This window comes from Chanodichthys erythropterus, chromosome 2 (assembly GCF_024489055.1).
Source record: "Chanodichthys erythropterus isolate Z2021 chromosome 2, ASM2448905v1, whole genome shotgun sequence".
Lineage (NCBI taxonomy): Eukaryota > Metazoa > Chordata > Actinopteri > Cypriniformes > Xenocyprididae > Chanodichthys > Chanodichthys erythropterus.
This window is the reverse complement of record NC_090222.1, coordinates 39,648,550-39,674,540: the sequence shown is the minus strand read 5'-3', so window position 1 is coordinate 39,674,540 and position 25,991 is coordinate 39,648,550. Positions and strand designations below refer to the sequence as shown.

At 35.2% G+C, this 25,991-nt stretch overlaps 2 protein-coding genes across 3 annotated transcripts; one reads left to right on the top strand and one right to left on the bottom strand.

The window, feature by feature from the left end:
* Nucleotides 1-359: 359 nt before the first annotated feature.
* On the bottom strand, nt 360-8,777 carry LOC137028791 (G-protein-signaling modulator 1). The gene is made up of 5 exons (XM_067398023.1): nt 8,324-8,777; nt 7,791-8,207; nt 5,904-6,060; nt 5,578-5,816; nt 360-3,940 (listed from the first exon to the last, which is right to left on the bottom strand). The coding sequence occupies exons 2-5, from the start codon at nt 8,196-8,198 to the stop codon at nt 3,806-3,808; spliced, it is 939 nt and encodes a 312-aa protein (XP_067254124.1). The 5' UTR covers nt 8,199-8,207; nt 8,324-8,777; the 3' UTR covers nt 360-3,805.
* Nucleotides 8,778-11,649: 2,872 nt separating this feature from the next.
* Nucleotides 11,650-25,758, top strand: pbx2 (pre-B-cell leukemia homeobox 2). Of its 2 annotated transcripts, XM_067412306.1 has the most exons (9): nt 11,650-12,001; nt 12,627-12,700; nt 16,654-16,898; nt 17,703-17,893; nt 19,159-19,294; nt 19,433-19,574; nt 19,749-19,843; nt 23,042-23,092; nt 24,866-25,758. In XM_067412306.1, exons 1-9 carry the CDS (start codon nt 11,757-11,759, stop codon nt 24,944-24,946), a joined length of 1,260 nt encoding a protein of 419 aa, XP_067268407.1. In that variant the 5' UTR covers nt 11,650-11,756; the 3' UTR covers nt 24,947-25,758. The 2 variants fall into 2 exon arrangements, with proteins under 2 accessions (XP_067268407.1, XP_067268417.1); XM_067412316.1 differs by lacking the exon at nt 23,042-23,092 and having other exon boundaries at nt 11,652-12,001; nt 24,866-25,715.
* The last annotated feature ends 233 nt before the right edge of the window (nt 25,759-25,991 follow it).

The following is a 25,991-nucleotide window of genomic DNA, read 5'->3' as shown; positions in this document are numbered from 1 at the left end:
TGTAACCTTGTCAGAAGTAAGTATATAAATGGCTACTATTTTGCACTACATAAGTTTATTTGTAATTATCAGCAAGGAAGCAAGCACTTAAGAAAGAGAGAGAGAGAGAATGACGGAGAGAGCAGAAATGAGGTAAGTTTCTAAGTAGTTGCACACATCTAAATACTTTTTGGCATTCAGAATAGGCCCAGATAGATTTCAGCCTAATGGGGATACCTGCACTGAATCTTCAATTTCACAAAATACTGTATTTGTATTTAAATACATTTCCATGTATTTACGCCCATCTCGTCACGTATTTGTAGTCTCGGTCTCAGTAGCCTCAACCCGTGTGATGTGCGGCAGCGCGAGATCTCAGGAGAATGACCAAGCGGACACAGATCAATGCGGCACAAAGCATTCTCAGATTTATTCAGGAAGAAGGGTCATATTTATAGACATAGGTCAAACAACAATCTCCAGGATGGCTTGAGCATCCAATCATATGACTTGAGTATCAAACCTTACCATGTATGGCATTTCGAGAAATATAAAAACAAGAAATGTATGTATGTGTGTGTGTGTCTTCAACTTCTGGTTGTGTGTGAGAGCGTCAGTGTGTCCAAGGACGACTACTTCTTGTTTTGTCTAGGTAAGTACATGATGTGCACAATACAAAGAAAGTCAAAAAGTGAAGCCCAAGAAATAAGAAATTATTTAACAGTATTACTCTCTCGAAAACGTTTAGCTTGTTTTTACTATTTCAGCTCTCAAGGTTAACTAATCGTGAAAAGTGCTGCATTACATGTAGATCTATGGCATTATATTTAGATCGTGGCATGAAAGGTATAGGGATGCACCGATACTGATACTAGTATCGTATCAGGCCGATACCAAGCTCATGTACTTGTACTCGTAACAACACCCCCGATACCAAAGACCGATACCTCACGTGACGTAACTGACAGAATTGTCCGTGCACAGAGACACCGACGACAGCAGAAACAATGTCAGACTCAGAGGTGTGGAAATACGTCACAGTTAATGATGACAACACACACATTGCGAATTGCATGCTTTCAATCACCATTTGTTATCGATTAGTGAAGGCTGGATAGGCTGAATTGTTCTGAATGACTGACCAGAAGCGCGCTCTCTCTCTTTCATGCGCGCGATCCCAGTTCTGACACACAGCGCGATCGGCTGAATGGTCAAATACACACATAGTTGTCAAAATGTCCATCGTGTGGATTACCTCACGTAAACACAGTCGGTTATGGCTTAAGTGGACGTAAACATTTGGCTGAACAGTGTCAGTATCCATGGATTCGGTCTTAAAGGGACCGTAGCCTATATTTGTCAATAATGTTAATGAAACAAAGTTAAAACTTTTGCAACTTTTTTTGTGTTAAAAATTTACAAAAATTATATAATGAGAATATACAACATGAATCCATTTTCCAAACCGTGTTTTTGTCTTACCCTGAATCATTATGGTACACTTATAACAAGTGTTTATATTTGGACTATTTCAGACCAGACTGGTAGGACCTGCCGCAGAGTATCACAGTAACTGCGTGACTCGCCATAGACATACACGGAGAAAAGTAGTTCCGGCTAGAATGTTCCTCCGCAAGACGCGTGCAGTTCTATTTATTAACCGCAGGAGGGCCGCAAATCACGGACAGCAGCTTTAAATAAATGTATACATGGTAAATAAACCTACTGTATCTGAATAACAAGTTGATTTAATTTGTATCTCTATAGTATTTGTTGTATTGTTTGTAATTTGTTTGTAAATTTCTTTTTATATAACAACAATTATATATATTGGTAATGAAGGTTATTGGACACTGAAATTTTTGTTCTTTAAGTTTGTGACAAGCACATAAAAATAAAAAAAAAAATGAGAGAGAGAGAGAGAGAAATTAATAAATGTATAGGCATCGGTATCGGTGAGTACTAGAAAAAAGAATCATTATCGTACTTGGTCCTTAAAAAATGGTATCAGTGCATCCCTAGTAACGAATGCTTTCATCGTAACTAATAGTGATGTAACTAAGAGATTCGTTGAATAAAACGTGAGTTTTGGTGCGAGTCCAGAACTCAGTCACTGATAAACTCGCACTGTTTGATTGACAGCTCCAGCGATTGTAAAGGGAGCGTTCTTTGATCGCTTTCTATATATAATTTAATCACAGTTTAAATAACAGATTATTTTCATCCTACTAAGAGAAACAAGGTGAAGTTGATCGTTTAGTCGCAGGTTTGATTTACTGACACACAGACAAAGATCATCTGACTGTACATGAATCATTAATATCAGATCAGGCATTAGAATGAACACAGTTACTGACATGTTGTTGCATTACTGTCGAGTTCATATCGTAAAAGTCTGAAATGTGATTGATTTACCAAAGAATCCACAGTGAAATGTACCGAATAAACAAAGTTAAAACTTTTGCAACTTTTTTTGTGTTAAAAATTTACAAAAATTATATAATGAGAATATACAACATGAATCCATTTTCCAAACCGTGTTTTTGTCTTACCCTGAATCATTATGGTACACTTATAACAAGTGTTTATATTTGGACTATTTCAGACCAGACTGGTAGGACCTGCCGCAGAGTATCACAGTAACTGCGTGACTCGCCATAGACATACACGGAGAAAAGTAGTTCCGGCTAGAATGTTCCTCCGCAAGACGCGTGCAGTTCTGTTTATTAACCGCAGGAGGGCCGCAAATCACGGACAGCAGCTTTAAATAAATGTATACATGGTAATCCACAGTGAAATTTAGCGAATACAAATAAATAAATAAATAAATAACCATATTCCTGCATTAGGATCCTTTGAAAGGTAATGTTATTTTAGTCCTGTATCGCTCTTCTCTCCTCCTCATCTCACTAACACACCAGTGGGCGGGGCTAATGTTGCAATGATGAAGTGGGCGTTGATTTCTTCTGCGGAGGCGGAGTTTCACCTATCTATAGGCACATTTGGGGTTGAGTCGTTCGCTGGGTCTGGTGTCAATAAAAGCTTATTTTTTTTAGTATTTGACATCCTATATATCAAAAGCTCAAGGAAAAGTTGATTTCTCAATTCATGACCGCTTTAACACGATATGGAGGAGAAACGGTAAGAGATTTGTGGCTCAGGAGGAGCTGGGATATAAACAAAACGCTACTGGCTATTTTAAAAAAAGGGAGGAGCTGTTCATATGTCCCGCCCCATCTTCACAAAATTACATCAACACATTGAATAATGCTGCACTAAATCACATTTCTTCCTCATTCTGACGCTTCAGCAGATCCTCTTTATCATGTCTACATGCCTTAAGTTGCTGCCATGTGATTGGCTGATTAGATATTTGTATTAATGAGCAGATAAACAGGTGTTGTCCACCTTCAGCCCTCTCAAGTGACATTAAAATGATCATTCTCTGTCGCCACCTAGTGGCTGGGAAGTTGCACATTGGAAATTCTCATTAAACATGTTTTAACTCGTGCTCTTGAGTTCACAAAAACAGTAAACATTATAATTAACATTCAAACATTTATTTAGCATATACATAACAGAAAGAGGCAAAGATCCTTCAAATTACCCTGAATATTTAAAGCAGATATTTTCTGTTTCTCTCCCATTCATTATCGCTGTAGAGCTGTGAAGCGCAACACATGTAGCAATGTTGAGAAGTAGTGCAAGTGTTCTTATATCGGTAGTCTGATTTTGTATTTATTCATGTGTGGACAGGAAAGGGTCTGGCATCATAAACTCACACCGTGACAGGCCCAGTAAAGCAGGAACCTCTCGTTTGATTCGATTAATGAACAGGTTTGAGCTCTGTTCTCTGTTCATCCATCCTCCCGCCCTGAACCTTCAGCAACAAAGAGAAGAAATCCTCATCGTCCATCGGTCCTGGAGCCGCACTGCGCTGCTCCTCCAGCCGGCCCTGGGCCTGAGGAACAACAAGAAAAATATATTATTATTATTAACTTTTACATAATAATAATAGCATTAAAGTTATGAAAAAAAATAATAATAATTTATATATACATATGGGTCTGGTAAAAAAAAATATATATATATAAAATAAGTCATATATAATATATAAAAATAAATCATAATGTTTCAAATAATTAAATAATATGAAAAACGTTAATAATAATGATTTTAAAATTAAATATACATGGTCCTATGATAAGCTTTTTTCATAATAATATGATAAAACAATGGTAATAATAATTAAAAAAAATGAAATCTATGTGGGCCTGGTAAAAAAAAAAGTTTAAATGATTATTATTATTAAGTTTTTCATAATAATATGAAACACTTTAATAAGAAGAAGAATTTTTAAAAATATTATTTTTATTAACTTTGCAAAAATAATAATAATATTAAAGTTATGAAAAACTTTAATAATAATTTATAATCATTTATATAGGGGTCTGGTAAAAAATAAATTATAATGTTTTAAATAATAATAATAATATGAAACACATTATTAATGATTTTAAAATTAAATATATATGGTCCTAGTAAAAATAAATAAATAATATATATTTTTTAATTATGGTCAGCTTTTTTCATAATAATAATAATAATATAAAAAAACTTTAATAATAATAATAATTATAATAATTAAAAAAATAATAATATATGTGGGCCTGGATAAAAAAATAATAATGGTTTAAAGTATTATTATTATTCTTATTATTCTTATTATTCTTATTAAAAACTTTTTCATAAAAAATAATAAAAATAATAACAATAATAATATAATAATAATTTTATTAAAACATATATATATATATATATATATATATATATATATATATATATATATAACTATATATGGGTCTGATAAAAAAATCTTTCTAAATAATAATAATAATAATAATATGAAAAATGTTAATAACAATAATTTTAAAATTAAATATATATGGGCCTGGAAAGAAAACATATTTTTAAATTTTAAATGATGAGTTTTTTTACATAATAATAATAATAATAATAATAATATTCTGGAAAATTTTGAATAATAATAATAATTAATATATGTGGGCCTAGTTAAAAATAATAATAAATATATAATATTTATAATATGAAAATTATAATAATAAAAAAATTATAATTATAAAATTATAATATGAATAATTATAATAAATATAATATGAAAAAGTTAATAAAACCTTTTACATTTTTTAACTAAAATTTTATTAATTTATATATATATAAATTACTATTACTTATTCATTATTTCATTATTATTATTTTTTTTTTTATTATAAGTGTGTACCGATTTTACATTACTGACTTTATGAGGAATTATGAGATTAATTGTGATCATTGATTTCATATAGTGAGAAATGAAAACAAATCTGCATATAGTAAAAAAAAAAGAAAACATTTTCTCACTTGTGTAAATGTGTCTTTATAAATATATGAATATATACAGCTGCCTACGTTATAGTTTTGGCATCAAAAAGTTTGCGAACCGCCGTGTGAAGCGAACGTAGCAATACGAAAAGAAAACGTTCCTGGCGTAACTCATATATGTTGCATGTCCAGTGTATAAATCTCTCAGAATCTCACTTGTGAGTTGACGATCATGTTGTATAAGTCCTCTTTGGGTGTTGGTGTGGGAACCGCTCGGGTGACCTCTGTGACCTTATAGCTGCTCTTCCTCTGTTTGGCTTTGGTCAGGGGGGGTGGGGGGGCGGGGGGTGCGTCCTGGAGTTCTGCGCGCTGGTCATCCAGTCGACGGGCCTGTGAGGTCGCCAACAGGTCGAAGAACTCCTCCTTCTGCAGCGATGTCATGGAGGAGAACACCACTGTTGGGAAGCACACCGCTCATGAGTCCTGCCGACTGATATTCCCTACAATTATTATGAAGAAACGAATGAAAGCCGCTGCTTCACCTCTCTGACTGTGGCGGGGCGTGCTGGGCTCAGAGTAGCATCTCCTGCGGTGCTCCAGACGGAACGAGCAGCGCTGGTCGTTGAGCCGCCGGCCCTCCTGTAACGCGAACAGCAGCTCACACAGAGCGTCAGGGAAATCCTGTGATAACCTGTGAACCTGAGCACATGACCAACAAATGACCATGTCACATCTAGTCAAAACTGCATATCCACAAGCCTCTAGATAGGGCTTCATTTCAGAAGTACATCTATCCATATATACTGTATATATAGTACCAGTCAAAAGTTTGGAAGCATTACTATTTTTAATGTTTTTGAAAGTATCTTCTGCTCATTAAGGCTGCATTTATTTGATCAAAAAAATCAGTAAAAATTGTGAAAAATTATTATAATTTAAAATAATGGTTTTCTATTTCAATCTACTGTAAAATATAATTTATTTATGTGATTAAAAGCTGAATTTTTAGCGTCATTACTCCAGTCTTCAGTGCTTAATATTTTTTGGAGCGTGATACTTTTTTTTTCAGGACTCTTTGATGAATAAAGAGTTAAAAACAACAGCATTTATTCAAAATAAAAAAATCTTTTCTAACTACAGAAATCTTTACTGTCACTTTTTTATCAATTTAACACATCCTTGCTGAATAAAAGTATTAATTTCTTTCAAAAAAACAAAACAAAAAAAACTTTTGAACGGTAGTGTATATTGTTAGAAAAGATTTCTATTTTAAATAAATGCTGATATATTTTTTTTACTTTTTACTTTTTTTTTATCATTGATAATAATTCATCATATTAGAATGATTTCTGAAGGATCATGTGACACTGAAGACTGGAGTAATGATGCTGAAAATTCAGCTTTGATCACAGGAATAAATTACACTTTACTATATATTCACATAGAAAACCATTATTTTAAATTGTAATAATATTTCACAATTTTTACTGTATTTTTGATCAAATAAATGCAGCCTTGGTGAGAAAAAGAGGCTTCTTTCAAAAACAATAAAAATAGTAATGTTTCCAAACTTTTGTGTGTTTATATATATGTATATATGCTTCCATTTAGAAATATATGATAATTTCATGACTGAACTTTTTTTGTATTTTTGTAAATTACTTCTAAAAGACATTTGCAAATATCCAAATACTTGGAAAACTAATCATTTCTAATCCCAAAACATCTGATATTTACAATCAGTGTTTGGGCTCAGTAAGATTTATTGATTTATTTAAAAGAAATTAATACTTTTATTCAGCAAAGACACATTAAATGGATTTTAAAAAGGGACATTAAAGGCATTTATGCTGTTATAAATAAATAAATATCAAATAAATGCTGTTCTTTTGAACTTTCTATTCATCAAAGAAAAATATGTAAAAATAAATAAAGTTTAAAAAGCTGTTCTTTTGAACTAATATTTTAATTAAAAAAAAAATTGTTTTCAACATTGAAATTAATCAAAAAGATCATGTGACACTGAAGACTGGAGTAATGATGCTGAAAATTCAGCTTTTCATCACAGAAATAAATTATATGTTAAAGTATATTAAAATAGAAAACCATAATTTTAAATTACAATAATATTTCAAATATTTTCCTGTATTTTTGATCAAATAAATGCAGCCTTGATGAGACATCTTTCAAAAAACATTACAGAATCCCACCGACCCTAGTGTGTGCATTCAAAATATTATGTTAAATTAATCTAATTAATAAACAAGCATTATGTGAGCACAGTTCACAGCTTAACACTATAAGAGACAAGCCCTTCAAAACGTCCCGCCCAGCTTTGCGCTTCAATAGGAAACACGTCAACACAGGAAAGAAGAAAACTGCATTTGTCAAGCATCTTTCTGAATGCAATTATTATTATAAATCTTTACCATAGGCTTTGCATCATGAGGGCTCAGTGTGTCTTTGGGCCGCAGCTTCACTTCTGCTTGAGCCGTGGGTTTTTCCTCAGCTGTCCCGTCTGACAATCCCTCATGGGTTTTTGTACCGTCCACCTGCCGTTCTAGAGTCTCCTGGTTCATTTCCATCGCTTCACTCTCACTTTCATCTACTCGGACATTGTTGTGATCATGTGAGCTTCCCTCTGCGGTTTCATCTTCTGTGTTTTCATCAGCCGTCCAAACTCTCAGCACGGCCCTTCCTCTCTCTCCGCTGTTTATCACATCCGAAGGTTCGTCCCCCTCCTCGAGAATGAGAAGGGGCTCCAAATGCTTGTCGTCCGCTGAGGTTTCAACTTTGACCTCGGGGCAGTCCGTCATAACTTCTACACAGCTCTCCATTGAAGAAGCCTATAAAAATGCACATTAAAGCACTTAAATATGACAAGTTTTCAATGCACAATATCATAATAGCATCTGTACTTATTTCACTCGACTAACACTCGACGTTTTACGGCCTTGCTTACCTTCTCAACCTTAGAAGAGTTAAAATGAGGTCCTCAGAGCGGAATGTCAAGTATAGCCCACATGCATCTCACCTCCGTGTACGAACATGCATTAACTCCCACATAGCTCAGCCAAACTATACGAGTGCTTCGCACAAACGAATCTGAAAAGAGCTAAAAGCTGACACGATACCTCGACAACTTCACTGTCTCACAAGTCTGCTTGTTCTAGCTCTTCCTGTTCCTCTCTTTTAGCCCTGATCCACCCCTATTCATTTGGTCTGTTTCACTTGAACAAGTTGAATGAGTTGATGTACACAGAAATGATACACTCTGATACAAACTTTAGTTTAAATGCTGAGCTTTTCTATTATATTAATAATAATAATAATAATAATAATAATAATAATAATAATAATAAGTACGAGAAATGTGTGCTGACGCGCTCTGACAATCTTGCATGTTGAAACCGGCGGCCTGTTTGTTAACAGTCTGTGGTTTTGCAGATTTCCTGTTGACTGCCAGCAAAAGGAGAAGTTAAAAGACTAGCAAAGAGAGGAGAAATGAATTCAGTATCTGTAGCATTTAAAAGAAGACTCATTTAGCACCATGAAAGTCCTGTTTCTCCCCCGTGTTGATCAGCGCTCAGACCTAAAGCCTCCGGGCCATAACATGATGGCATGTAAGCTATGCATTTTCAGAGAAGGAAACTTGTCTATGTTGAGCAACACAATGAATGCAAGAATATCATATTTCATGAGGAAGAGTGCTTTAATGCATCTCATGAAAACAAGAACAGGTTCGGATCAAAATCAAATAAAGAAAGAAATAATTTTTTTTTTTTTTAATTTAAACATTTCTTCCACAAATCAAGCCTTGATCATAGATGGAAAAGACCATTTACAGTCAATACAGGTAATTTACCATAGTAAATATATGGTTTTTAAAGCTTTTTAACTGTTATCAAGGTTGAGCCAAAAACCTAGGACTAGTTCGCCAAAGTTGGTTTTTGAATAATCTCCAATATTTAATGAATGATTCGATGGACAGCGGCAGTCTTAGAGGCAAAGACGCTCAGAATGAGGAGTTCTAGCATGTGGTGTTAATGTTGTGCGCGAAAAATCGCTCCATACACAATCCTTTGCGCATGTGAAAAGTGTGAAGGCGCCCCTCAGTGGCCAATTTCTTTAGAATTTCTCACAGGATTCTAGCGCCGTGAGTCAAACATACCCAGCGAGTTTTGTTCTGATCGGCCTCTGTTAACCTTAGGTACTCAAATTTCATTGGCCAACGGCAGTCATGTTTTTTGAGATGCGTCAATGTCCTCATAGACAGCCGTGGCACCTCAGACGGAGACACTGCACGCCAGTTTTCAAGTCGATCGGACTAACGGTGAAGTAGTTATAGCCGTTTTCATGTTTTTTTCCCTGTTATAGCGCCACCAAGTGGCTAGTCGCTGCATCCTTTTGCGCTCAACCACAGAATGAGCTCTTACAAAGGTGTGCCAAATTTGGTAAAAATATCTCTTTCCGTTCATGAGTTATAGCCATTGTAGTAAAAGTGGCCCCGCCCACTTCAAATGTTTTGGCGGCTCTTAGAGACCGTGGATTGTAATTGAAACTTTTTTTTTATAACTATTAACAATCAGACTCTGGAGAATCTTGCTGTGCTGGTTTGGTTCTGATCGGGTCAGAAACCTAAGACTAGTTCGCAAAAGTACGTTTTCCAAAAAAATCCAAAATAGGGGCAAAGTTGTTTAGAATGAGGAGTTCTACCATGTGGTGTGAATAATCACACAATACATGATCCTTTACATGAAAAACACGAAGGCCCTCCCTTGTGGCCAATTTCTTTCGAATTTCTCACAAGACTCTAGCGCCGTGAGTCAAACATACCCAGCGAGTTTTGTTCTGATCAGCCTCTGTTAACCTTAGGTTCCCAAATTTCATTGGCCAACGGCAGTCATGTTTTTTGAGATGCATCAATATCCTCATATACAGTTGTGGCACCTCAGACGAAGACACTGCACGCCAGTTTTCAAGTCGATCGGACTAACGGTGAAGTAGTTATAGCCGTTTTCATGTTTTTTTCCCTGTTATAGCGCCACCAAGTGGCTAGTCGCTGCGTACTTTTGCACTCAACCACAGAATGAGCTCTTACAAAGGTGTGCCAAATTTGGTAAAAATATCTCTTTCCATTCATGAGTTATAGCCATTGTAGTAAAAGTGGCCCCGCCCACTTCAAATGTTTTGGCGGCTCTTAGAGACCGTGGATTGTAATTGAAACTTTTTTTTTTTTATAACTATTAACAATCAGACTCCGGAGAATCTTGCTGTGCTGGTTTGGTTCTGATCGGGTCAGAAACCTAAGACTAGTTCGCAAAAGTACGTTTTTCAAAAAAAAAAAAAAAATAGTGGCAAAGTTGCTCGAATGAGGAGTTCTACCATGTGGTGTGAAAAATCCCACAATAAATGATCCTTTACATGAAAAACACGAAGGCCCCCCCTGGTGGACAATTTCTTTCAAATTTCTCACAGGCCTCTAGGGCCGTGAGTCAAACGGGACTAGCGAGTTACGTTCTGATCGGCCTCTGTTAACCTTAGGTACTCACATTTCATTGGCCAACAGCAGTCATGTTTTTCTAGATGTGTCAGTGTCCTCATATACAGTTGTGGCACCTCAGACGGAGACACTGCACGCCAGTTTTCAAGTCGATCGGACTAACGGTGAAGTAGTTATAGCTATTTTCATGTTTTTTTCCCTGTTATAGCACCACCAAGTGGCCAGTTGTCACGTTCTTTTTCGCACAACCACAGAATGAGCTCTTGCATAGGCATGCCAAATTTAGTGAAAATATCTCATTCCGTTAAATAAGTTTTTCAAAAAAATCCGAAAATTTCGACGAGCGAATAGTGAAATTCGTACTTTTGACCACTGTAGCGCCCCCTTCAGGCCGATCTGAGCGACCCTTGGTGACGATGTAGGCTGTGTGAGTGCCAACAGCCCTCAAAGTTTCAAGTCTCTATATAATATAATAATACATTTTTATGATTTAGATCAGCATAAATTAAAGCATTATTGGATTTACATTTCCCTTGAAATTTTCCCTTTGATTTTGGGATGAAATTGACATTGAGATTCATTCACAAAGACCTCAGATGAACTTTATCATAGTTCTGCATTTGCATTTTCCTGTGAGCAGAAATGCACACGTCGCAGGTTTATTTATTTGACCCTCTCTGTGTACTCTTACTGTATATGACCCATGCAATAAGACTCCATGTCACAATATGCTCTTATCTTGATTTATGTATTTGCAGAATGTCTATTGCCATGCAAGGGCACGTTTTTTGTCTGTCAATCGCTAGGGGACTCCAGCGTGGTGATGCATTGGACACACACACACACACACACACGCACGCACGCACGCATCTAGATTAATGTACTGCTCAGGATGTTGCAACCGCAGCAGCCCATCACAGGCAACGGGCCCAGCGCAAGCCGCGGTCTCGGGTTGAGCGTTCACCCGGGAATGCATCCCCTTAACCCGGTCCACCCGTCCTCTCAACACCGCCCCGATGGAGACCCCGCGGGCCTCGAAGCCACCGAAAATGGACACGACAACCGCCGAGACATTGGAGATATACTGCAACAGATCATGACGATCACCGACCAAAGTTTAGACGAAGCTCAAGCAAAGTGAGTTATTTAAAATTATTTTAAAAACTTAGAAGTTTAGCATTGCGCTAACGGTCGCGTGAGACAAGGGTATGCCAAAACCAGATAGTAATCTATAATCTAACATTTTTAAATGACATCACACACGTTAATTTAAACAAATTCAATTTTATTTGGTATTTATTTAAGAAGACAATATTTTAAAAAAGTCAAACAATTATTAGAATGTGTGCTGAAGTTCACGGTCTTAGCCGCTATTGTTTACGTTTTTCTTGACTTGAAACAAACTCTTTATCTTTAGTTTTCCGATATATGTGTCACAAAATGATGATTCGCAGTTATATGTGCTCCAATCGAACCACTTACATTTATTTTATTACTAAAGTAACTTTATTTTTATTCATTCCACAAAAGCACAAATCACTGCTTGAAGCTAAAATGCTAACGTGCTATGAGAATCGGCATGATTAACGAGTATTTAATACAATAAAAAATATCTAATTTATATAAAAGTGGGGTTGTGAAGTATTTTATATTCTGTAGTGACACGATTTCAACGTTTATATATATTTAAAACGAGTCTTAATGTCACAAAGGTAGCATGCTAATGTTAGCTAACTGACTTTTGTTTGTTGTTTTGTGACAGAAAACACGCTTTAAACTGTCATCGGATGAAACCGGCTTTATTCAGCGTCCTGTGCGAAATTAAAGAGAAAACTGGTGAGTAATGTGCATGCATTTTGTTTTAAAAGTGGTAAATATCATAACTATAACTTTATAATTGGTTTAAAAGTTGGCAGTGGATTCAGCACAGGCGCCATGTTCTGCAAGAACAAAGCCAGATAGTGTATACCTCAGAAAAATACAAATAAATCCAACGTTTTTTCCTAAATAATCACTTATATTAATTCTAGTATCTAAGTATATTCCCACACCCCATCGTTTGCATGCAATACACAATTATATGAATGTTAGAATTGCAGTATTTACACAACAATGGCATAATGATAATGGGTCTGTCCAGTTTCTAAAAATAAAATGAATCACCATTTCACAATTTTAAACCATATTATTTGCATGTTATACCCACTTATTTGCATGCATTAGATATGTTTCAGCACCCCAGGTTTGTCTGAAGACCACATTTTTGTTTTTGCACAAAAGTATCAAGCAATATAATCTCAAACCCTGTTGTTTGTATGTGACACCACTTTTTTTTGCATGTGTAAGGATAGCAGTACATCAATAAAATGGTTTGAGAACTAAACTGCAAAATATTGATCTTTACTCCTTCCCATATACCAACACAAACCCTTCTATTTGCTTAACCGAGAATTAAACAATAACGTTTACGTAATGTCTTTGGTTTATATGAAGACTAAGTTTAGGAAATCCCTTAAGAGGACTAAAATGTTTACTGTGATGGTTAGTAATTAAATGGCTTTGCGCCTAATGGAGTCTTTTAATTTCCGTGGTCTGGCATTACATGCTGTGTGTCATCAATCATACAGCACAGCCGTACACTGGTTATTGCACAAGGCTGTCTTGAAACACTGACCTTCACATTGTAAAGTATATAAATAAAAACTCTTCTAGTTGGGGTATGTGTAATACAAGAAAGCAGCACTTAAGGGTGGTTGCGAGCAGTGATGACACAGGAACTGACAAAATGACTCATCCTGCTTAATGTTTTGCCCTTGACTGAAGCACTTAACCTTGTGATTATACAGATGATTAGAGCATGATTCATTCAAATTTATCTTGACTGCCATTACAGTAGCAGGACCCTTTTCACAAGTTGTAATATCAGTCTCTGGTGTCTCCAGAATGTGTCTGTGAAGTTTCAGCTCAAAATACCCCACAGATCATTTATTATAGTGTGTTAAATTTGCCCCTATTTGGGTGTGAGTAAAAACACGCCGTTTTTGTGTGTCGCTTTAAATGCAAATGAGCTGCTGCTCCCGCCCCCTTTCCAGAAGAGGGAGGAGCTTCAAGAGCTCATGCAACAACAAAACGGGACAATCTCACGCACTGAAAATATCGGAAACTGTCAGTAGCGGTGTTCAGCCTTAAAGGGGAACTATAATGTCTCTTTCACAAGATGTAATATCAGTCTCTGGTGTCTCCAGAATGTGTGTGTGAAGTTTCAGCTCAAAATTCCCCACAGATCATTTATTATAGCTTGTCAAATTTTGCCACCTTTGGGTGTGAGCAAAAACACGCCGTTTTTGTGTATGTCCCTTTAAATGCAAATGAGCTGCTGCTCCCGTCCCTTTTCCAGAAGAGGGCGGAGCTTTAACAGCTCAACAACAACAAAGCTGGAGAATCTCATGCAGCCAAAATGAGGATTGTCAGTAACGGTGTTCAGTAGGGCTGGGCAAAAAAAATTATTTTTCTATTAATAATTGTTTTAAATGTGGTCGATATGTGGCTTTTGAAAATCTATATTGTATCGTTTTTTTTTTCGGTATTTATTCCTGCAAACAAAGAACATAATATCTGATTGACGTTAAACTTATTACTAGTCTTCAGTTGAAGGAGCTGTAAGTTTCCTTATCGGGCCAGTGCTGCATGGTCATTAAAGTTGATAATTTGCACACGTTTAAGCATTCAAGTGAAAGAGAACTCGCGCATGCTGTGTGAGAAGTTTTGTGTGCGCGTCAGCGTTGTCACACACCCGAAGAGCTCAGAGCTGCACGCCTCAGACAGCGTGCAAATAAGAAAATTAATTATCTTTTACCTCTCCTTGCACCTAAAAGGACAAATTCACAAAAATGTATCTCAAAATCTCCACTTTTGTGAGTATCTCGGTAAACATAGTCGGTTACGGTAGAGAAAGAACGCATGCGTGTCATTATTGTATGTATCATAGATGTGCCGATATTCTGTAATACGATATATCACGATAATGAATATGCACAATATTGTTACTGTGGGCACCTCAAAATACGGTGAATAATTATTTATTAATTATTCAAATTTTTATATTACATTTTAAGAATACTATCAACCGTTTACAATTCACAACACTGCTGTATGCGCCGTCAAAGAGGCACACGCACTATGTACACAAACCCAATGTGCACGAGAAGCACATGGCAGAACGAGTGAAGGAGACGCGCTGATTCAAAGTGCACGTTCAGTCTCTGACAGCAGAAATGCAGCGGTTACCCCGGGAACCCCGTAAACAAAGCAGCTGCGCTACAGAACAGTATTTAAAATACTTCAAACAGCCATTCAATTATTTTGTAATCTCAGTGTTGTTCATCACAACATCAAATACTTAATACTTTAAGACTTAATAGGCTATTTATTTTCAAACTTTTATATTTTAATATGGACTACAACATGCCCTAATGATTAGAAATATTATTGTTCAGTAACACTTGACGACCTAAGGCTTCATTAATTAACATGTTAATTCATTATTACCAAACTGACAATGAACAATACTTTTATTATAGCATTTATTAGCATTTAAAACAGCATTTATTAATCTTAATGTTAATTTCTAGTTGTTTATTAACACTAATTTAATATTAGCAACAACAAAAAAAATACCTTCTGTAACAAATGTAGCTATTGCTCATTCTTAATCTTAGTTAATGCATTAACTAACATTAAATAATGAGACCTTATATAGTGTTTCCTCTTCTTTATAATTATTTTACACTTTAGTCTGTTTTAGTCTGTTTTTTTTTGTACTGCGTTATTGTATTTAAATGTTTAGAGTTCTTTTTGTTATAAGAAAAATAATTCTTAAACCTGACAACAATATCATGATAATACTGTATACCATGATAAAAGCTTCAGCAATTAATCGCAACATGCAAATTTTATACAGTCATATTCCTAATGCATCAGTGCATTAGTTTTAAAGTGACAGCCTCCTAAAATTCCAGAAGCTGTCTGTGTTTTAATGTTAATCAAACTAAAGAGAAAATCACTCCGATCTTCACTGAATGTTTTTGTAACTTTAATAAGGATTAATCTTTATTTATTTTGTACAGTGAAGATTATACACCGTGTTTATTTGTGCTATTTCTTGTAGTTTAATTTGTTCTTTTTATTATTAACTATTTACTTGTCTTTAATAATCTTTGAAATTTATATTAGTAGTTTTAGCTGCGTTCTCAAATGGAATCGAAAATTGTAAAATTTCACTGGTAACTAAAACATTGGGTGTCATAACCTTATTTATTACAATATAGGTAGGATATATATGGGTCAAAAACAATAACTATTTTATTAATTTATATATTTTTTTGTGGTGGGGCCAGTGAAAATGTATTGAATTTATTGAATGAGAATCGAAATCGAATATAGCTTGTCAAATTTGTATGAGCAAAAACACGCCGTTTTTGTGTGTGTCCCTTTAAATGCAAATGAGCTGCTGCTCCCACCCCCTTTCCAGAAGAGGGCAGAGCTTTAACAGCTCAACAACAACAAAGCTGGAGAATCTCACGCAGCCAAAATGAGGATTGTCAGTAACGGTGTTCAGCCTTACATTGTTCAAACCGGAGTCGACAACTTTGCAGATGTTGTTTATGATCAAACAGCAACATTACACACTAACTAAAGTTAAAAAAGTGAAATCATAATCAAGGACCTCTAGTTTTGGCCTGAAAATTAGCATTTATGTTGAATATTAATGTATAAATTTCTTCTCTCAGGTCTCTCCATGAGAAACGCTCAGGAGGAGGAACCTCCAGACCCACAGCTCGTGCGATTGGACAACATGCTGTTGGCCGAAGGCGTGGCCGGTCCAGAGAAGGGGGGCGGAGCCGCCGCTGCGGTCTCTGCGGCGACCAGCTCTGGCGGGATGTCACCTGACAGCTCATTGGAGCACTCCGACTATAAAAGCAAGTTGAGCCAAATTCGGAACATTTACCACACAGAGCTGGAAAAATACGAGCAGGTACATATCGCTGCCGTCTTTCTGGGTAGCCACGCCCCCTCAGGGAAATCTCATTGGTCCAAAATCCTGCTTCGCAAAGCTGTAAATATCTTGGTTCCGGAAGTACTCATTCCATTCATTTTCCTGAACCAAATTTATGAGGTGAATCTCATCCTTACAAACTTTGATTTGAAGAGGAAAGAATTTAAATATCAGGACAAAAGGATAAAGGTGCTTAACTGCTTAAATGAGGGAAAGAACTACAATCCCATGAAGCATTGCGAATGACATAATTGATTTAAAAATGATGAGGAAACTATTGATTTTAAATATTCAAGTAGTTTGAGAGCGTAGCTAGACATTCGCAGTGCTTCATGGAAGTGGGCGGCTATTTGCTTGTTTCGATTCCCTGATTGGTGGAGATTTCTCTGCAGAATTATGGGAAATGTAGTTTTTCATCAGCACAATTTATTTTTGAATAAATCTCTTATTTTCTTTTTTTTTTTTTTTTTAAATAAGTTGAAATAATGCTGGTGTTCAACAATGTAATGCAATGTAATGTTCGTGGCTTCAACAAAAGCACATGCTGTGGATTAACAACTAGCTAATGGTTTATTGTCCAGAATGGAGAAAATGAATGGGATTTTTATTTCTGGAACCCGACATTTGCATTCTATTGAGCTTGAGCTGAAAATTCAACATGATTTGTTGTTTTGTGTCAGTTTGCACAGCGTTTTCCTCTCAGTGAGGACAGAGAACGGACGTCTGATGCACTTTGACACGTTTCTGAATGGAGCTGGTTTCTGATCTCATTGCTGTTCACAGGCCTGCAGTGAGTTCACTACCCACGTCATGAACCTGCTGAGGGAGCAGTCGCGCACCCGGCCCGTGTCTCCGCGCGAGATCGAGCGCATGGTGGCCATCATCCACCGCAAGTTCAGCTCCATTCAGACGCAGCTCAAGCAGAGCACCTGTGAAGCGGTCATGATACTGCGCTCGCGCTTTCTGGACGCCAGGTGCGTTCGCCATCGTGAAACGCATTGTGTGCTATTGTATTTTTGCTGTAGTGTAGGGCTGCGGAGTTTGGCCAGAATTTTGGAATTATATATAAATATAGCTATGTTACTGTCATTATTATTATTATTATTACTACTAAATGTAAATAAAAAAAATTACTCAAATAAAATATTGCTAAAATAAAAAAAACTATTTTAAGAAAAATTATATTTTATTTTACATTACAACTGTGAAATTACAGTACTAATATTTAAAATAACATATTTACAATATTTTAATATTTTTAAAACTATTTTTCATTATTTATTTATTTTTAATAGAAATATATATCAAAACAGCTATATAATAATAATAATAATAATAATTAATATTATTATTATTACTAAATGTAAATATATACATTACTCAATAAAACTTAAATAAGAAATATTGTTAAAATATTATTAAAATATTTTTAAATAAAATAAATTTAATAAATTATTTTAATATGAAATATTTAAAAACTAAAATGTATTCCTTTTTATTTATTTAAAGAAATTGTGATTTTGTGATTTAAAAAATTGCTATATCATTATTATTATTACTAAATGTAAATATAAAAATTACACAAACAAAATAAGAAATATTGCTAAAATAAAAAGATTTGAGGAAAATACATAATTTTATTTTACATTACTGTAAAATTACAATGCTAATATTTTAAAATATTTAAATATAAAATATTTAAAAACTAAGATTTATTCTTTGTATTATTTATTTTAATTTAATCTAATTTCATTTAATTTCTATCATAACAATAATATAATTATTATTACGAAATATAAATCTTACCCAATAAAACTAAATAATAATTATTACAAAATTTTGGAATTATATATCAATATAGCTATATAATAATAATAATAATAATAATAATAAATAATAATAATTACTAAAAGTAACTATAAAACGTTAATAAGAAATATTACTAAAATTAAAAAATTGATCATTCAAGAAAAATAATATAACTATAATCATTTTTAAAATTACAATACTATTATTTATGACCGTCTTAATTTATTCATTTTCAGACATTAAACCATCAAACTTCTATTTTGACAGAAAACCACAGGAAACCCCTGGGTGCTTGTGTTTTGTTAATAAATGCGTTTAATTCGATTAATCGTGCAGCCCTACACTGATGAATCCGGATCAGAAACTACATGTTGTTTTCTTCATTTAAATGACACAGATATTTGACGATGAAATTCTCTTTCTCTGTCAGACGCAAGCGGCGTAACTTCAGTAAACAGGCTACGGAGGTGCTGAACGAGTACTTCTATTCACATCTCTCCAACCCTTACCCGAGCGAGGAAGCCAAAGAAGAGCTGGCCAAGAGCTGCGGTATCACTGTGTCTCAGGTAAGAGCTCCTCTATCACTTCTGTTTACTAGGCTGCTTTCCCATGAGCCTCTGAGATCGCCTGGCTCTCGGCGCACTACGGGAGCGTCCGGTCATCAGAGGGATATCGGTTTCATTTTGGCTCTGAAATCGTGACAGGTGTCCAACTGGTTTGGCAACAAGAGGATTCGCTATAAGAAGAACATTGGGAAGTTCCAGGAAGAGGCCAATCTGTACGCCATGAAGACGGCTCTGGGGGCGACACAGAGCGAGGAATCGCCCCACACTCCAAACTCCACTGGTTAGTTCAATTTTAATCACTTGCTGTCAGGATGATCAGTTTTGCAGTAAAATGCATGTAAATGTTTAGTTTTCTCATAGAAATGCATCAAAGATCGTGTTAATCTATAATGAAGCTGTAGTAATAATGAGGTTTTTCATGCATGACAGAGTGTCGCACCTCTCGTTCCTCCAGGTTCAGGGTCGTTCTCGCTGTCAGGGTCAGCTGACTGCTTCCTCGGAGTTCCTCCAATGAATGGAGAGCAGCCTCCCTATCACATGGGGGCTCAGGTATGACTATCTCGAGCTCTGCATTACTGCGCCTCTGCTGCACGTCGTCATGCATGTGTGTTAGGATCTCACTCAGAGGGAGTTTGGGGTGTAACGCTACACGTATTTGATCCGTAAAACTCCAGGATGTGTCTTTCGGTTCGGTCACTTCTTTCTGAGTCTCTCAATCAGTGTCGACTCAATGTAAGGCTGAACACCGTTCCTGACAATCCTCATTTTGGCTGCGTGAGATTCTCCAGCTTTGTTGTATTTGAGCAACCAAAGCTTACTTGTTTTCTGAGCTTGGTTTCAATTTTTATAGTAAGATGATCTCTTCACAAGATCAAGGAAAATTTGATTTCTGAATTTATGAGCCCTTTATTAACCCCTTAAGCCTGAGGATATTTTCGAAACTTTTTTTATTTGTATTTTTTAATTTAAAATTAAAGCTGCAAGCAGAATTTACCGGGGTTCAAGCATTTAAGGCCTTTAAGCACATAAAAAGGTTATTCAGCAAGCATGTAAACACTTAGATCATAGATGGAAAAGACCATTTACAGGCAATTTAGTAAGGAAAAAATGGTTTTTAACCCTCTGGAGTCTGAGGCTGATTTGGGGCTTGGAGAAGTTTTGACATGCTCTGACATTTGTGCTTTTTTCAGTTGTTCATAAACATATTAATGGAAAAAGTGTCATTACACTGTATTCAGCACAAACTAGGCTACCAAAATTTGTGAGGAACATGTATGTACATGTTTGTATTTTTGAAGGAATAATGTTTATGCGTGGTTATTGAAAAAACAAAAAAACTTAAGTCACTGAAATAAGGCCAAAAAAAGTATAGTAAATCTGTGTTCACAAGACTTCTGGGCATTGGAGGTTGTAAACTAGAGTTTTTGCTTCAGAATTATGTAAAAATTATGCTGCCTACTACATATAAAACAATATATTGATTTAGTTTTTGTAAGACACTTTTTGTCAAGAAACTCAGTATGCGTGGAGGTGTGAATCTGCATGAATAATGGGCCCTTTACACCTGCGAAGACAAACGAATCGCATAATAATGACCTGAAATGACTTGCATATTAATGAGGCCTTTCAGTCAGGTAGGCTGTGAAAAAAAACCCTCTGTAATCATGTCTCCGCTCATCATAAACAGCAATACTGTGAAATATTATTACAATTTAAAATAATGGTATTCTATTATATTCTTTAAAATATAATGTATTTCTGTGATGCAAAGTGTCTGAACAATTATGTAACCTCTATGGCATTTCATATAGGCTTTTAGCTTAAAAGCATGCACATTTGGAGAAATATTGATGGCTTCTTATATATTTATGTCAATTTTCTATACTGAGAAGTAATATTTATTGTCATCACTATGAGTGATGGATACTGTGTTTTCAATTCATACTTGCAGCCAGAGGGCGCTCTCTGTACACCTTTAGGCCACAAATTCATATAAAGAAGAAAAGGAACTAGGAACTAACGGCATGTCTTCTAGAGATCGTTAACCATGGCTTTAACATCCAAATAAACACTTTTCAAGACAATAAATACACGATTGAGATGATGAATGTATTGCCTCTGAATGGCGATCTACACCACTTTTTTTGGGTGTCCTCAGAGTGTGTCCATACATATGTGTGCCAATTTTGGTGAAAATATCTCATTTTGTTTTGAAGTTATAGACACGTACGCTGGTTTCGTCTCGATCGGACTGACGGTTTTGAAGATATTCGCAAACGTTTTTTAAGCGCTAAATCACAACGTTGCACAAACCATAATGCAAAACCTTCCATGTTTGGTATCGTTGGACTCGGCAAGGATTCAGGAGTCTAAAGACGTGACTTGCCTGAAAATAAGTCGACCACATCCAAAGTTATATATATATATATATATATATATATATATATATATATATATATATATATATATATATATATATATATATATATATATAGACTCCAAGGATTCAGGAGTCTAAAGACGTGACTTGCCTGAAAATAAGTCGACCACATCCAAAGTTATATATATATATATATATATATATTCATTTAAAACCATTAAACTGTTTTGTTTTGTTTTTTTTTTCACAAAAATTGGCGTGCTTCTTCAGAGTCACATGCTGCATGTGCTCACCTAATTTCATGAAGTCTTGAGTTTTCGTTGAGGCTTTTGGGTATATTTAGCCACGCCCATTTTCTAAAAGACCCAGTTATAGCGACCCAAAGGGTAAAGTTCAACTTTTTTTTTTTGATAATTATTGATCCAGCGAATCCATAGAATTGTCCTACACTGGTTTTGTTCCGATTGGGTGAAACACCTAGGATTAGTTCGCAAAAATATGTTTTTCACATATTTGCAAATAATTTATGAACGATTTGATTGACAGCATTGGTTCTTGAGGCAAAGTAGTTCGGCATGAGGAGATCTATCAAATGATATGCATATTGTGTGGATTTATGAAACACCACGTGATTACTGACAAAAATTCTTACAGACCTCTAGGACCATGAGTCGAACATGCCCACCAAGTTTCGTTCTGATCGGCCTACGTTAACCTTGTCTAATAGGTGCTCAAACTTCATTGGCCGATGGCGGACATGTCTTTTGAGATACACCAATGTCCTGAGATGTCATGCCCCCTTGGACCAAAACACTGCATGCCAAATTTCAAGTCAATCGGACTAACGGTTGCATAGTTACAGCTGTTTTCATGTTTTTTGTTTTTTTTTTCAAAGTTATAGCGCCACCTAGTTGCCAATTGTCGTGATTTAAAAAAAAAAAAAAATCAAGTTAATCAAAGTGGCTACATTCAGTGTGAAGTTCAGACTCTTAAGAGTTTTGAAAAATGGTTATTAATTTTTTTATAGCTAGGTGGCGCCCTCGGGCGGTACACTCACTCGCTAAGAGTTGAGCAAAATGTTTGGATGCATTAAAAAGCAGAGTTTCTAAACATTAAAATGAGAACTATTTTGTGTTATTCCCGTTGGTGGTTGCTTAGTAATTTGATTATGAATTTTTTGCACGTTCACTTCGTGCTTAAGGGGTTAAAAAGAAAAACATGGTTTGTTTTTTCCTCTGCTGTACTGCCAAACTGGGGCAGGGGGAACAGTCATTGTTGTGTAGCGTTACACCCCTAGACTCGAGGCAGTGATGTGATTTTGTGTGTTTGCTTTGCCTAAATGTCCTTTTCCTCTCTCTCTCTGGTAGGACGCTCAATCACGCTTCTCAGAAAGACTCTATAGTACCAGAGAGAGCCGGGTGAGGAGCTCATTTCAGCACGCTCGTGTCTGTGATCTGTCCGTCTTACACGCGCATCACTGTCATCTGTACTCGCGCATCATATTTTGCAAGGATTCATTTGCTCTGTTGATTATAAATGAGGCCTGTTCACATCAAGAGCGACGTTTGGCACATGATTTTTATTTTGTGAGAAACGTATATGATATTACATACCAAAAAAAAAAACTGAGTGGAAGTGTCCAGAAAAATGCCTTAGATTAAAATTTCATTCACTTTACGTTAGTGTGAAATAGGAATATATAGATCTTGGTGTAATGATAATAGTAGCAGGGTTAATATTGGGACTAAGGGGCTGTTTACATGACACTGTTTTCAACTAAAAAACTAAAACTTTTCATGCGTTTTGGCCATTTATTTACACGACAATGGCGTTTGGTGGCCGGAAAACGCAAACATTTGAAAATAGGTTTCACAGTGCAAGTTTTTGAAAACAGCCTCTGTGTAAACAACAAAAACATGAATCTGTGAAAACGATGACGTCTCGCACATGCGCATCACATGTTCAGTCTACAGTGTTTGATCACCATCTAATGGCCTGACAGCAGCGTTTTTAGTCGTATTCACGGATTCGTGTGAATGAAGATTTTGACAATGAAATCGTCTGTACGTGGAAAACTCAAAGGAAAAAATTCTCAGTTTTAATCATATCGTTGTTGTGTAAACATGCCATAAAACTATTAAAAACATTTCTGTTAATTGAAAAAAAGCTTAAATAAAATATTAGTTGAAAAACTTGAAATAAACTAAAATTAGGAATGTTGCATTTGCAATAAATTGAAATAAATTTAAGTTGAAGCACTAAAATGATCAACTGGAAATAAATAAATAACTTAAAAATAAATGAAACCTAAATAGCTATTTAAAAAAAAACGACTAAAAACTAATAAAATGACAAAAGCACAGAGTGAAATGACTAAAAGATTAAACTAAAATTAACATAACTAAAAGTGTAAAAATGCAACCTAATTTAAGATATTAATAAAACTAAAATAAAAGCTAAAATAGCACTGAATAGTAGTGGTCTATTATTTATATAATAAAAGCAATAAAGTGCTTGAATATAATGTTTAAATGTAATTTATTATTATTAAATATAAAGTATTATCTGATAAAAAATATTTTACTTGCTTTAAATGAGTGTGTATATAATAGAAATATATCTATAATTATGACATATTAGTAATAAATTAAAGTTGTGGCAAATGTTTAAACTATTATTTTATTATCTGACAGTACATATTTCACTTGTGTTTATTAATAAGTGTGAAATATGAATATATCTTGATATAATGATAATAGTGGTCTAGTATTGGTAATGAAAATAATAAACCAAAAAGAAAGAAATCTGTCAATTACTCGACAGCCCTCCGGTGTTTTTAATAACATTTAATGATGTTCTTTATTAATGTTGTGCACCATTTTAAAATATGATAATCTTTTATTTATTAAAAAAAGAAATGTTCTGCAGTGAAATCAATACATTTATGTCCATATAAAACAGATTCAGTGTGTTGAACAACATGAAAACACCAAAATATGAACATGTGTCATTATTTTTGAGATATCACTCAAAGCTGGATTATTAGAAAAACATCATCATCAGCAGCATAACATGCCGGATTGTTTCACACCTAAACTTGACCTTTAACCTTCACGCTCACTGTGAATAGGCCTGTAAGTGTTTCAGTCGTTGTTTTTTGTGGTTTTAACAGCGCTTTTCTCTTTCTCCAGACTAACGGTAACTGGCAGGAGCAGAACACGCCGCCCTCCGCCGCTTCACCCGGATCCGATCACTCCGACAACTCCGACTGATGAACCCGAGGACTGACGGATCGACGAAAGAATGATGGTCGCTCTTCTACCCACCTGCAGTTTCAGTTTTTCTTGTTTGTTTTTTACTTTTGTTATTATTATTATTATTATTGGACTTCACATTGAGCCTCATTCATGAAACACAAGCAGTGAAAATCTATTTTTTACAAAAATTGTCATGTTCCATTCAATGTGATAATCTACATAAGAATGGGCCTCATTCATAAAACATGAGCAGAGTGAATTTTGTTCATAAAATCAATTCAGTATGTGACTATATACACACACACACAGTATATTTGTTCAGCTTTTGTTTCATGAATCAGGCCGTTTCTCCGTTTGGATGAATGAGTGTGTTTGAGCTGGATGAGATCATGGCTTTTAGTATTTTATTCTAGTTTTATTTTACACGTTTCCACTACATCACAACTTCCACTATTTGTTACTGCAATATCTGGGTGTTGAAAGGGGAACTTTTTAACCTGCATTAAGACTGCTTTCATTATAGCTATATTATTATTATTATTATTATTATCACTGCTCTATATTGTTTATTCAAAGCTCAGATAGAATTGGCTTGGGTGAAGGGGGCAATAGAGAAAAATCCAAAGATTGTGTTTTGTGTGTGTGTGTGTGTGTGTGCGTGTGTGAGTTTCTCTTTTTTACTGGGTTTGTGTATGTATCAATTATATGAATGAGGTGCGTTTGCTGTCTTTATTTACTGTTTGAATGAGTATATCAACAGTGCTGTCTTTTTCTCTGTACAGTGAAACACCTGTATTCTCTACCTCTTTTACAATAAAGACTGTCTGTGTACACATTCATCACCGGCACCTAAATGTTGTTTTTCTAAGCAAGTCATCCGTTTCACCTTTATCTGAGTATTTGCATTTTCAGTGCTGCGTGAACGTTTTAGAAAACACGTTTGTGGAACGTTTTAGAAAACACACTCTTGTGTGTGTGTGTGTTACATTTACTATTCATAATATTTTTTTTCTGCTCACCAAGGCTGCATTTATCTGATCAAAAATACAGTAAAATTTTT

Coding starts and splice junctions, on each gene's coding strand:
- pbx2 (XM_067412306.1), top strand. CDS start 11,757: ATGTTGCAACCGCAGCAGCCCATCACAGGCAACGGGCCCAGCGCAAGC. Junction 16,899..17,702: donor AGCTGGAAAAATACGAGCAG/GTACATATCGCT, acceptor TGCTGTTCACAG/GCCTGCAGTGAGTTCACTAC. Junction 19,295..19,432: donor GCGGTATCACTGTGTCTCAG/GTAAGAGCTCCT, acceptor AAATCGTGACAG/GTGTCCAACTGGTTTGGCAA.
- LOC137028791 (XM_067398023.1), bottom strand. CDS start 8,198: ATGGAGAGCTGTGTAGAAGTTATGACGGACTGCCCCGAGGTCAAAGTT. Junction 6,061..7,790: donor CTCATGATGCAAAGCCTATG/GTAAAGATTTAT, acceptor TCATGTGCTCAG/GTTCACAGGTTATCACAGGA. Junction 5,817..5,903: donor GCCCCGCCACAGTCAGAGAG/GTGAAGCAGCGG, acceptor GCTTCCCAACAG/TGGTGTTCTCCTCCATGACA.